We start from the raw sequence: 11,352 nt of genomic DNA, 5'->3' as shown, positions 1-11,352 counted from the left end.
AGCCCCACATCAGGCTCACTGCTGTCGGTGCAGAGCCCACTTCGGATCCTCCGTCCTCCTCTCTCTCTGCCCCTCCCCAACTTGCTCTCTCTCAAAAATAAATAGAACATTTAAAAAAAGAAAAAAAATAAGACCCATCTATAGGCTGCCTACAAGAGACTCATTTCAGACCTAAAGACACATGCAGATTGAAATGAGGGGATGGAGAAACATTAATCACGCAAACGGATGTCAGAAGAAAGCTGGAATAGCAATATTCTGTTGGACGAAATAGAATTTAGAACAAAGTCTGCAGGAAGAAACAAAGAAGCACTATACATAATAATAAAGGGGGCTGCTGGAGCTACCGAGCAAGGTGGTGGCAGAACTGGAAACAGCATGTACACATTCCTCCCCCAGACTGGTTCTCCATTCCCAGCCTGGGTGCAGGATCCCTGCCTGCATGTATGGTGGGTGGAGAAGCTGAAGCCAGTGAGTAGCACATGAGAACCAGGGCATCTTCCCTCTGGAGGGACTCCTACCTAGTGCTGCACAATGGTCCAGAGGAGCTCTCCCACTTGCACCTATGGATAGGACAGCAGCCATCCTGGGATGAACAGGGGGCCTGTGCTGTGCTGGTCGTGCACCTCAACACCCTGCCTGGCGAGAGGCTGGTGCAGCACCGAGAGGTGCAAGGCAGTGAGTTTGACCTCTTCATGAGCTACTTCTCATGTGGCCTCAAGTACCAGGAAGGTGGAGTAGAGTCAGCATTTCACAAGACCTCCCCAGGGGCCACTCTAGCTGCCACCAAGAAACTCTACCAGATCAAGAGGAAGAAGAACATCCATGCCACTGAAAGGGCACTGGACTGAGACAGCTTCAACACTGGGGACTGCCCCATCCTGGACCTGGGCCAGAATATCTTTGCCTGGTGTGGTGGCAAGTTCGACATCCTGGAGCACTGCAAGGTGTGGTACCTGGACATGGCCATCTGGGACAGTGAGCGACAGGGCAAGGCCCAAGTGGAGATTGTCACTGATGGGGAAGAGCCCGTAGAGATGATCCAGGTCCTGGGCCCCACGCCTCATCTGAAGGAGGGCAATCCCGAGGAAGACCTCATGGCTGACCAGACAAATGCCAAGGCTGTGGCTCTGTATAAGGTCTCTGTTGCCACTGAACATCAACCTAAGGTGACTGACTCCAGTCCCTTTGCCCTCAAGTTGCTGCTATCTGATGACTGCTTTGTGCTGGACAGTGATGCTTTGTGGCAAGCTCTACATCTGGAAGGGGTAAAAACCGAACAAGAATGAGTGGCATGTAGGCTCCACGTGGCTAAGGGCTTCATCTCCTGCATATGGTATGCCCCAAACACTCAGGTGGAGATTTTTCCCCAGAGTCATGAGAGCCCCATCTTCAAGCAATTATTCAAGGACTGAAAATGAGGATGGGCCTCTCCCTGCCCCCTGCCTACTTTCTCCTTCTCCAGCTGCCTGATTAGTGCTGAGGTGCCCCCATGAAGTTTCAATAAATGAGACTAGTGCTTTCCTGGAAACAAAAATAAAGGAGACGATGCAACAAGGAGATATACAACAATTGTAAATATTTATGCGTCCAACATGGGAGCATCCAAATATATAACGCAGTTAATAACAACATAAGGGAACTAATCAATAGTAATACAATAATAGTAGAGGACCTTAAAACTCCACTTACATCAATGGACAGATCATCCAAACAGAAAATCAAAAAGCAAACAGTGGCTTTGAATGACACACTGGACCAGATGGATTTAACAGATATATTCAGAACATTCCCTCCTAAAAACAGCAGAATACACATTCTTTTCAAGTACACATGGAATGTTCTCCAGAATAGATCACATATTAGGCCACAAAACGTGCCTCAACAAATTTAGCCGGGAATGAGGGTGGGCGTCTCCCCTCCCTCTGCCCACTTTCTCCTTCTCCAGCTGCCTCAGTGCTGGCGTGCCCCATGGATGTTCCCATTTTCATTGTGACTGGGCCCCACAAATCATGCACCAGGCCCTGATCCCCCCTTCACCAGTGACAGCCTGTCCATTTCTGAGTCCTTTCACCTTTGTGTCTCAGTTTTCTCACCTCTCAAAAAGGAACGATATCCACCTTACTTCACAGAATTGATGTAAAACACACATACACTGGTTTGGAATATATAGATGCTTTAAGATACTGGTGGCATTGTTGTTCATATGATTTTTTTTTTAAGTAGGCTCCATGCCCCTTACGGGACTTGAACTCACAATCCTGAAATCAAGACCTGAGCTGAGATCAAGTCAGATGCTTAACCGACTGAGCCACCCAGGTGCCCCCATGATGAAATATTTTTTAACCATTGCCCTTTCTGGAGTCTGAGTCTCTAGACAAAAAGATTTCTTATCCAAAATGAAGAAATGTAATTCATTATCTTCTATGGGGCTTGCCAGACTTTTGAGAGAGAACCTATAGGACTCATTTGGTCCATAAAGATATCATTTATAGAGACTAGTGATCTCATGGAATTTATTTCTTCATGTGGCTAAAAGCAAAGTATGAACTGAAAGTGATGCCAAAACTCTGGACTTAGTCAACAGTCTTAAAGCCTAAACTTTCAAATTCTGTTTCTGATAAACCTTTAGTTAGTTTCTAAGCAGCTTGAGTAAAAACAACACAAGGAGAGTGGAGTTCCCTCAGCACCATCTCTGGGCAATCTGTAGAGATCAGACACTGTTGAGTGCAAATGAAAACACTGCTGTAAGCAGAGAGGCAAAAATGTCCCAGCACCAGTGTGGCTGCACTTAGGAACTCTGCCGGGTTGGAGGACAGAGTCTGAGAGCCAAGAAGAGACTAAGGCAGAAGCCGGGGTCCCAAATCTGAAAGCCCACTTCACACACACTTAGAACACACGGATAATATCCTGACCATTGGTCTGGGTGCCATTGTTAACCCACTGACATTGAGGGTTTCCTGAGCTCTCAATACATCCTCCTAAATCTCCCTAGAGACCATGCACAGATGACTGGCTTAGGGGTGGTGCTGGGATCTTGGGACAAGAGCTTGTGTCAAAAGGCTAGCCCTAAAGGCCCAAATTTGTAACTGATCAATAGGTTAACGAGTTGGTTGGGGGCAGAATTCCAATTGCTCCACCGCTCATGCCTCCTACAAGTTGGCCAACATCTCCCTCCTCCAGGGCTGTGGAATCCACTTTGAAGTGTTCTCTCTGACTGGCCATCCCTCAGACGGGCCCTCCCACTGCCTAACCTTTACCCTTTCTAATTGCCCTGATCTCATCCCAACCTCCATTGCTATGTTTAAAGTCCACCTCTGGGGAACACACAGATTGAGTGTTCCAGATAACCCCCTTCCCAGTCCTGCTTGACATCTGGCCAGCAGGCTGCATACCTGGATTTCCTGGGACACTGGCTGGGGTTTGAGGAAAGACCTCAGCACCCAGCTGGCTTCAGGATGAAGCTGGCCACTGGCTTCTTGATTTTGTGGCTCAGCCTGTGGGGTGGCCCAGCTCGGAGTGACCCCAGCCCTGATGCAGAGGAGTCCTATTCAGACTGGGGCCTTCGGCACATCAGGGGCAGTTTTGAATCTGTCAACAGCTACTTCGATTCCTTTCTGGAGCTGCTGGGAGGGAAAAATGGAGTCTGTCAGTACAGATGCCGATACGGTGAGTGCATGCGCGGTTTCTCTTCCTGGTGGGCCTGTGAACAGTGGGAGCAGGGTCTCAGTCTGTCACACACTTTTCCCTGCCATTCACCTCCTAAGTCGGTTTGCCAGATTCAGCAAATAAAAATACGGGATTCCCAGTGAAACGTGCGTTTCAAATAAACAACCAATAATTTGTTAATATATTTGAAATATTTGGGACACACTTACACTGACAAATTATCGGTTGTTTATCTGAAATGCACATTTCACTGAGTTTCCTGGATTTTTGCTAACAAACTTACTCCAGGGAAACGGCTTCATTTTAGTGAGCTTGTTGTGAGGCCATTACTTAGAAACAAGAAGTATGGGTGGGGGTCGGGGAGAAAATGAGGAGGTCTTTGTGAGGAGTTCCTAGGGATGAAAACTTGAGCTGAACATTCAGAGAAAATTCTACTGGGAGGTGAAACAGCTTCCTCAGTCACTCTGTGCTAAGCTTGGAGATGGATTCTTCTTTCCTCCTAATGTAGTTCACACCTCCCTGCCAGCTCTGTCAGTCCCTGATGGGCATCAGTGTGTCCGACCCTCCTAAGAGAGCTTACAGAGTATGACTGCCTCAATCAGCAATGGCAGGCCTTCGGGGGTTAGGAAGGGCTTGCTGTCAGCTGTCTCTGCCCACCAAGGACCAGGCCCTGAGCAGGTCTCAGACTGTCCCTCAGGCCTGGCGTCAGATGTACCGTTGTGAACGGGTAGGGCACTACCCTGCCTGAGTTGTAAAGAGGGTACGTGGGAGCCAGGGTGCACTTCCAGCTGCCAGGAATTGTCCCTGGTGTCAGTTCTTCCTTCTCCACGCTAGGAGTCAATTTAAGGGCAGCAGGAAGCGGGGGCCCTGGACCTTGCTGCTGGGAGGCAGGAGTAACTTCAAAAGGGGAGGAGAGTGGTTTTCGAAAGCATGCACGGTTTCATATAGCATTAGTTTTATGGTTTACGTTATCAAATATTTCATCATGGGATTGGAGATGGAAATGGTGAGTCAGTCTAGCCTAACAGGAAAACATTTAAGAAATATTTTCTCCAAACACTTTTGAGAAAGAGAGAGAGACAAAAAAGCTGCATAATTGTTGGACTCACCCAATCAGTCTCACTCACTCCCTTTTTACCTGTGAGCAGGGGACATCACTTCCTTACAATCCATGAGTGACTCAATGGGTAATCCTTGAGGCAGAACCAAAAATCTTGCAGCATAAAAGTTTGAACCATATACAGTTATGGTGAACAAAAGAGTCGCATCTTCTATGTGATGATCCCTTAGGGCAAAAAGCCATCTGCGCTGGGCCTACCTGGGCTCCTGGCCCCATCTTCCGCCAACATGGGTTGGACAAAGGCAGGGGTGACTTGTCACTGGACTGTGCTCCCCTAGTTTGCATCAATGGTGCAGGGAGGGGGTTAACTCACTTCAGGTATTTCTTCAACACAGGTGCTATTTTCCTTCCTAGAGGCGATAGGAGACTTGGGTCTGTGGTTTAGCAAATAGATAACCACGGGGATTGTTTAGGAAAACAAGAGTCAAACCTTCTTTCTTCTCTGGCAAAACAGCATTAAAAGATTTCAGCAAATTTTGGTTGCAAGCTTCTACCTGGGCAGGGGCAGCAGCTACTAGTGGGGGATGGGACAGTCAACAGAGACATTGCTGGAAGGCAAATAACTCCACTCACTCTGAAAACAGAACCTGTGCAAGGAGGGGCCTGAAAAACATACAAAATAGGGGGTTAAGCCTTATTACCTTTGGAACTTAGTGGAGCCAAGAACCTGGAGGCCATGGCCAAACAGCACAAAATATCTTCTCAGGTTGATTATGAATCAAGCAATCTTTGGAACAGAAAATACCTAATAATTAACTGGGTCTCTCTGTCCTTTTTCAGTTTGCTTTGTGGTACACTTCTTGTGCACCACGCCTCTATCCCCAAAGCAGTGGTTGTCAAACTCCTCTGCTTTGAAGTCTCTAGTGGGCTTAAAAAGACTGCTATCTTTCCCCACCCCCCACCCCATTTCTGATTGGGTAGGTAGGTAGGTCAGGGGTGGAGCCACAGAATTTGCATTTTTAAAAGTTCCCAGGTGATCCTGGTGCAGGACCACATTTCCAGGGGAAAAAAAAATCAATTTTAAAGGTTACAATCTTTTGTCAGAGGAAATAATTTAGCAACAATTAGTCTACCAAAAAAATTTTTTTTCTATTTGATAAGTACTTAACCACTACTTAAAACCATAGTTCTCTATCTTGGCCCTGTACTTACCAGCACCTGGGGGTCTTTAAAAACTCCTGTGCCCAATCAGAATCTCCATGGGCTGGACCCAGATGTCAGTATTTAAAAAAAAAATTTTTTATAAGTGTTTTTTAAATGTTTATTTATTATGAGAGAGAGAGCGAGCACAAGCAGGGGAGGGCCAGAGAGAGAGGGAGAGAAAGAATCCCCAGCAGGCTCCGCACTGGCAGCGCAGAGCCTGATGCTAGGCTGGAGCTCAGGAACTGTGAGATCATGACCTGAGCAGAAGTCAGACGCTTAACTGACTGAGCCACCCAGACATGCCCAGATTATCACTGTTCTTAATGTTTCCCAGGTGATTACCAAGTATATGGAGCACTATTTTAATAGGTCTTTCACGGAGAACTTCAGCCTGTAGGTTGTTCTGACAGATGAAGGTGTGTTTGTGGCCTGGTAGCCTACACATTGTGTCAGCATTGGTTTCCCCACTTCTTAGATCTACAGCAGCTTGTTTTCATGTCAACACATAAAATCTGTACTTGTTAAGGATCAGACTGTAAATACAATGAGATTCAGCAGGTATTAATAGCAGATGCAGCACAGCTGCTATAAGGGTATGCACTAATGTGATCAAGATTTCCTCTCCCCGCTGCCAGAGATTCTGATTCAATAGGTCTGTGGTAGGACCCGGGAACTGCACGGGAGGCCCTTGAACTAACCAGGCTTTGAGAAATACTAGTAATGGAAAAATCATGGGTTTGAAGTGGGGGTGTGTGTGTGTGAATTCCATTGCTGGTGACCTTGGGCAAGTTATCTACCTCTCTCAACCTTTCTTGACTCATGTTTTTTTTTTTAATTAAAAAAAAATTTTTTAAGTGTATTTACTTTTGAAAGAGAGAGAGAAAGCATGAGCTGCAGAGCGGCAGAGAGGGAGACACAGAATCTGAAGCAGGCTCTAGGCTCTGACCTGTCAGCACAGAGCCTGATGCAGGGCTTGAATCCACGAACTGTGAGATTATGACCTGAGCTTCCTGACCTGAGCCAAAGTTGACCCTCAACTGACTGAGCCACCCAGGTGCTCTTGTTGACTCATGTTTATAAATGTTAGTAACACCTACCTTGCAAGGTTGTTATAAGAATTAAGAATTAGTGCTAGGTATGGAGCACGGCAGGTACCGAACAAGTTTTATAAATGTTATGAGAAATATGGCCTGGTAAACAGGTTAAATACGCATTCAGATTCTTCCAGTTCTCTTTCAACATAAACACACACACACACACACACACACACACACACACAAATCCCACAGGCTGGACAATACCTTCTCAGCTTCTGGAAGAAATCATCAAATGATAATTTAAGTGTTCTGTGCTTTTATGAAGGAGGAGGGTCTCTGCAGCAGAGTTTGTGTGTCTTGTAAATTATGATTGAAAGTACTGGTCCAAGGACACCTGGGTGGCTCAGCTGGTTAAGGGCTCAGGTCATGATTTTGGCTCAGGTCATGATCTCACAGTTCGTTGACACGGAGCCCTGCGTTGGGCTCTCTGCTGGCAGTGTAGAGCCTGCTTGGCATTCTCTCTCTCTCCCTCGCTCTCTGCCCCTCCCCCACTCATGTGTGCATGCGCATTCTCTCTCTCTCTCTCTTTCTCTCTCACAAAATAAATAGAACTTAAAAAAAAAAAAAGATACTGGTCCACACTCATACTTTGATAAAAAGACCTCATGATAGAGGTGCCTGGATGGCTCAGTCAGTTAAGCATCTGACTTTGGCTTAGGTCATGATCTCACAGCTCGTGAGTTCCAGCCCTGTGTCAGGCTCTGTGCTGACAGCTCAGAGCCTGGAGCCTGCTTTGGATTCTGTGTCTCCCTCTCTCTCTCTCTCTGCCCCTCCCCCCATCGTGCTCTATCTCATTCTCTCTCTCTGTCAAAAATAAATAAACATTAAAAAAAAGACCTCATGATGAATTTCTTCTTGGGTTTAGTTCTAGGAAAAAAAGTATCTCTAAATATCTTTTAATCTGTTTAAAATCTTAGAGCAAAATTTTATGAACCTGTGAGTTCGTATCTTTTTCCAGGGAGAGGATTCACATCCTTAATCAGATTCTTAAGGGGATCTATAGCTTGAAAAAAGGAAACAGCTACTTGTTTAGAGGCAAAGATTGTTCTTGTGCTAGGGTGACCAACTGTCCGGTCTGCTGGTGGCTGAGGGGAGAGGCGGGGTTGGGGTGGGGATTCCTGGGACATGGACTTTCAGTACTAACACAGAGACAGTCCCAGGCAAACCAGGACAAGCTGGTCATCCTCCCTCCTGCAGTAACTTAATCTGTTTTAGTAACTGAAATAGAGTTTATTGCTTCAGTAAAATTGTCAGAGTTCTGCTTTGTTCCCTTGGTGTGTTACTCATGCTGTATTTGAGTGTTTCTGGAAGGACATACATTTCAAATAAAGTAGTCTGATTCCTTAGTAGATCTCTAGCAGAGCAAAGCTCCTGCAGGAGCCAGCTGGGTGGGGAGAAGGGACACACCCTCCCGGGAAGATGTAACCCTTGATCTGGGTAATAAAGCACAGAAGTTTTTATTGTTCTTTTCAGTGACAAAACTGAGAGGGAAGAAAGGTTGGGTCCAGGAGGCAGTGTGCATGCTTGTGGTAGAACTTGGGTTTTGTGTCTAACCCTCCTCTTAAATCTCCCTCATTTGTCTTTTGTGTCTGACGTGTTTTATGGTGTCTCAGTTTGTTCGGAAGGTTTTAATTTTCATAAGATCAAGTCTGTCAGTCTTTTCCTTTATGGCTTCTGAATTGTTTGCCTTGCTTAGAAAGCCACACTCACATCATGATTATAACAACCTTTTGCTAATTTTTTTCTGTGAAAGCAGCCATGTCTAATATGTAATAAATGAGTGTTTCTGTGTTCTAATTAAACTTTTTTACAGACACTAAAATTTGAACTTCATATAATTTTCACGTCACAAAATAATATCCTTCTTTTGACTCCCTCCCACCAATTATTTAAAAATATAAAAACAATTGTCAGCTGGAAGGTTATATAAAAACAGGCAATGGGTTGGTCTTGGGTCATCGTTTGCCAACCCCTGAATTAGAGGATCAAGTTGTTAGCCTCCCAGTTCTATAAATAGCCAAAATCAGAAAATAAAATTAGTCTGTGGGCATAGTCCATTATTGATGCCCAGACTCAAAACATCAAACTGTAAAGACTCATTGCTAAGCTCAACTCAAAACTACTCAAGCTATAATTTGAGGATATAGTAAATTATTTCTGCCCAGATTCAAACCATGGCCTTTTTTCTTAGAACTTTTCCTTCAAGCTTCATTCCTAAATAGAATTCCTGCAGCTATCATAAACTATTAAATAAATACAAAAATTAAAAATAACCAGCAGGACAGGTGGCTAGTGTCTGTAGTTGGCGTTCCATTAGCTTTCAAACTGGGATATCAGAATTTTATCTTCTATGAGTTATCAAGTACAAAAAAGGTAGAGGGAAACCCAGGAAACTGCGCAGAGTCTTCTGCAAAAGCTCTTTATCAACAAAATTATTAAAGGTGTAAGTTTCATCATAAAAATTATGCATTAGTTTCTTCATTAAAAATGTTCCTCCTGACTTCTATAAAGCTAGTATGTGTAGAACATTTGTAAAGGAACAATCCAAAGAAAAAATAAAATCACCATAATATTACCTACAAGAGACAATTCACATTTAATCTATGGCATAGTATGATTATTTTCATATGTGTATTTTGATTAATAACATTACTTAATACATTTTACCCATTCCCCAACTCCCAGTAATTCTGGCACACACACACACACACACACACAGAGTAGGTTAGTAGGGTATCATTGGTAGGGTACATTTCTCAAGAACTTTGAAAAGTAATGCAGGGATTACTGGTGGGCTGGCAGACTCCATCAACAAGCACAGTACTTCTCCATTATAAATAAAAAATGTTAGGTGAAAATAAAACATTAGAAAAGATACGCCCTCAAGCTAGAATGGAATACATGGAAACTTATAAGTTCCATTGAAGCGGAACACTAATGCTAAAGTAATGAGCAGGAGCTGAGCTAAAACCCTTGGGGTTTTTAAGATCACATGTAGACTCTAGGGGCTGAGGAATGGGTTTTAATACTCATACAAAGAGAGAAAGAGTAACTTTCACTTGTAAGAATTGGGAATCTGTAACTGAACAGTCTGTATAAAGCTTAAAGCCCGAGGAGCTGCCCAGTCTGTTTAAAATGGGTTAGAAAATATCTACCCAATATTTCAAGAAAGTAGCAGGGATGATTTCCATCCACCTGGGGCTGAGACTTAAAGGGGGAATAAAGAACATCCACCAAAAAATCACTACTCCAAACATATTCTATTCACACATGTGGCATTTGAACTTAAACAGTTGGCCTGATGTGAGTTTCCCAAGCTGAGAAATTAACATAAATACTAGTGTCTCAAGGATCTTAAGGCTCCTAGAGCCACAGCAAAGGTAATTGAGGAACCAATATGTAGTACATGACCCAGGGCACAGAAATTCCTTCAGGAAAAAAGAAAGCCCTTCTGAAGATAACGTCTTACTGAAAAATTATACACTATGTGAAAAAATAATCAGGAGGGAGAGACAGCAGACATTAAAAAAAATGACTTGTATCCCAAAGACTGGAGATTATAAAAGAATATTTGAAATCATTAAAGAAATAAAACAAGGACTAGAAAACATAATAAAAAGACAGAACTCGGTGAAAATGAATACATAGATTTAAAAGAAGAATCAAATTGGATTCCAAGAAGTGAAAATTATAGTTCTTGAGAGAGAAAAAAAAAAACAGCAGATGGGTTAAATAGCAGATTAGTGAACCTAGAGAGAATTAGTGAAATGGAAAATAGATTTGATGAGCTCGACAAAATTCAGCACAGAGAGAAAAAAGATGGAAAATGTAAAAGAGAGGTTAAGATATACGAAGGACAGAATTAAGAAGATTCATCATTCAGTAGTAAGAACCCCAGGAGAAGAAAGTAGGGAGTATGAAGAAAAGAAAATATTCAGACGGTGGCTGTGAATTATCCGAGGTGAAAGAAACCAGGTCTTCAGATTTTTCCAATCAAGATAAGGATATACAATCCACATCTAGATACAGTGTAGTGAAACTGTGAGGATGTGGAGAAATTGGAGCCCTTGTGCAATTGTAACCCTTGTGTTGGGAAGGCAAAATGCTACAGCTGCTGTGGAACACAGTTTGACAATTTCTCAAGAAGTTCAACATTGAACTACCATATGACCCAGCAATTCCACCACGTAGGTATATGTATGCCAAAGAACTGAAAACAGATATTCAAACAAATATTTTTGCACACAAGTGTTCATAGCAGCACTCTTCACAATAGCCAACAGATGAAAACAACCAAAATGTCCATCAGTGGATGGATGAATA

General features: G+C 43.6%; 1 protein-coding gene and 1 pseudogene across 2 annotated transcripts in view; both read left to right on the top strand.

Moving 5' to 3' along the window:
- Nucleotides 1-342: 342 nt before the first annotated feature.
- LOC102968816 lies at nucleotides 343-1,415 on the top strand (annotated as a pseudogene).
- Nucleotides 1,416-3,458: 2,043 nt separating this feature from the next.
- Nucleotides 3,459-11,352, top strand: part of PLA2G12B (phospholipase A2 group XIIB) — a 30,937-nt gene continuing 23,043 nt past the window's right edge. For both annotated transcript variants that reach the window (XM_015543664.2, XM_007095703.3), the window contains exon 1: nucleotides 3,459-3,669. In XM_015543664.2, the coding sequence (XP_015399150.1) occupies nucleotides 3,459-3,669 (211 nt within the window). The remainder of the gene's footprint in view (nucleotides 3,670-11,352) is intronic.

This window comes from Panthera tigris, chromosome D2, assembly GCF_018350195.1.
Source record: "Panthera tigris isolate Pti1 chromosome D2, P.tigris_Pti1_mat1.1, whole genome shotgun sequence".
In the NCBI taxonomy this organism is placed as follows: Eukaryota; Metazoa; Chordata; class Mammalia; order Carnivora; family Felidae; genus Panthera; species Panthera tigris.
Note: the sequence above shows the minus strand (reverse complement) of the source record. Positions and strands in the feature narration are given on the sequence as shown.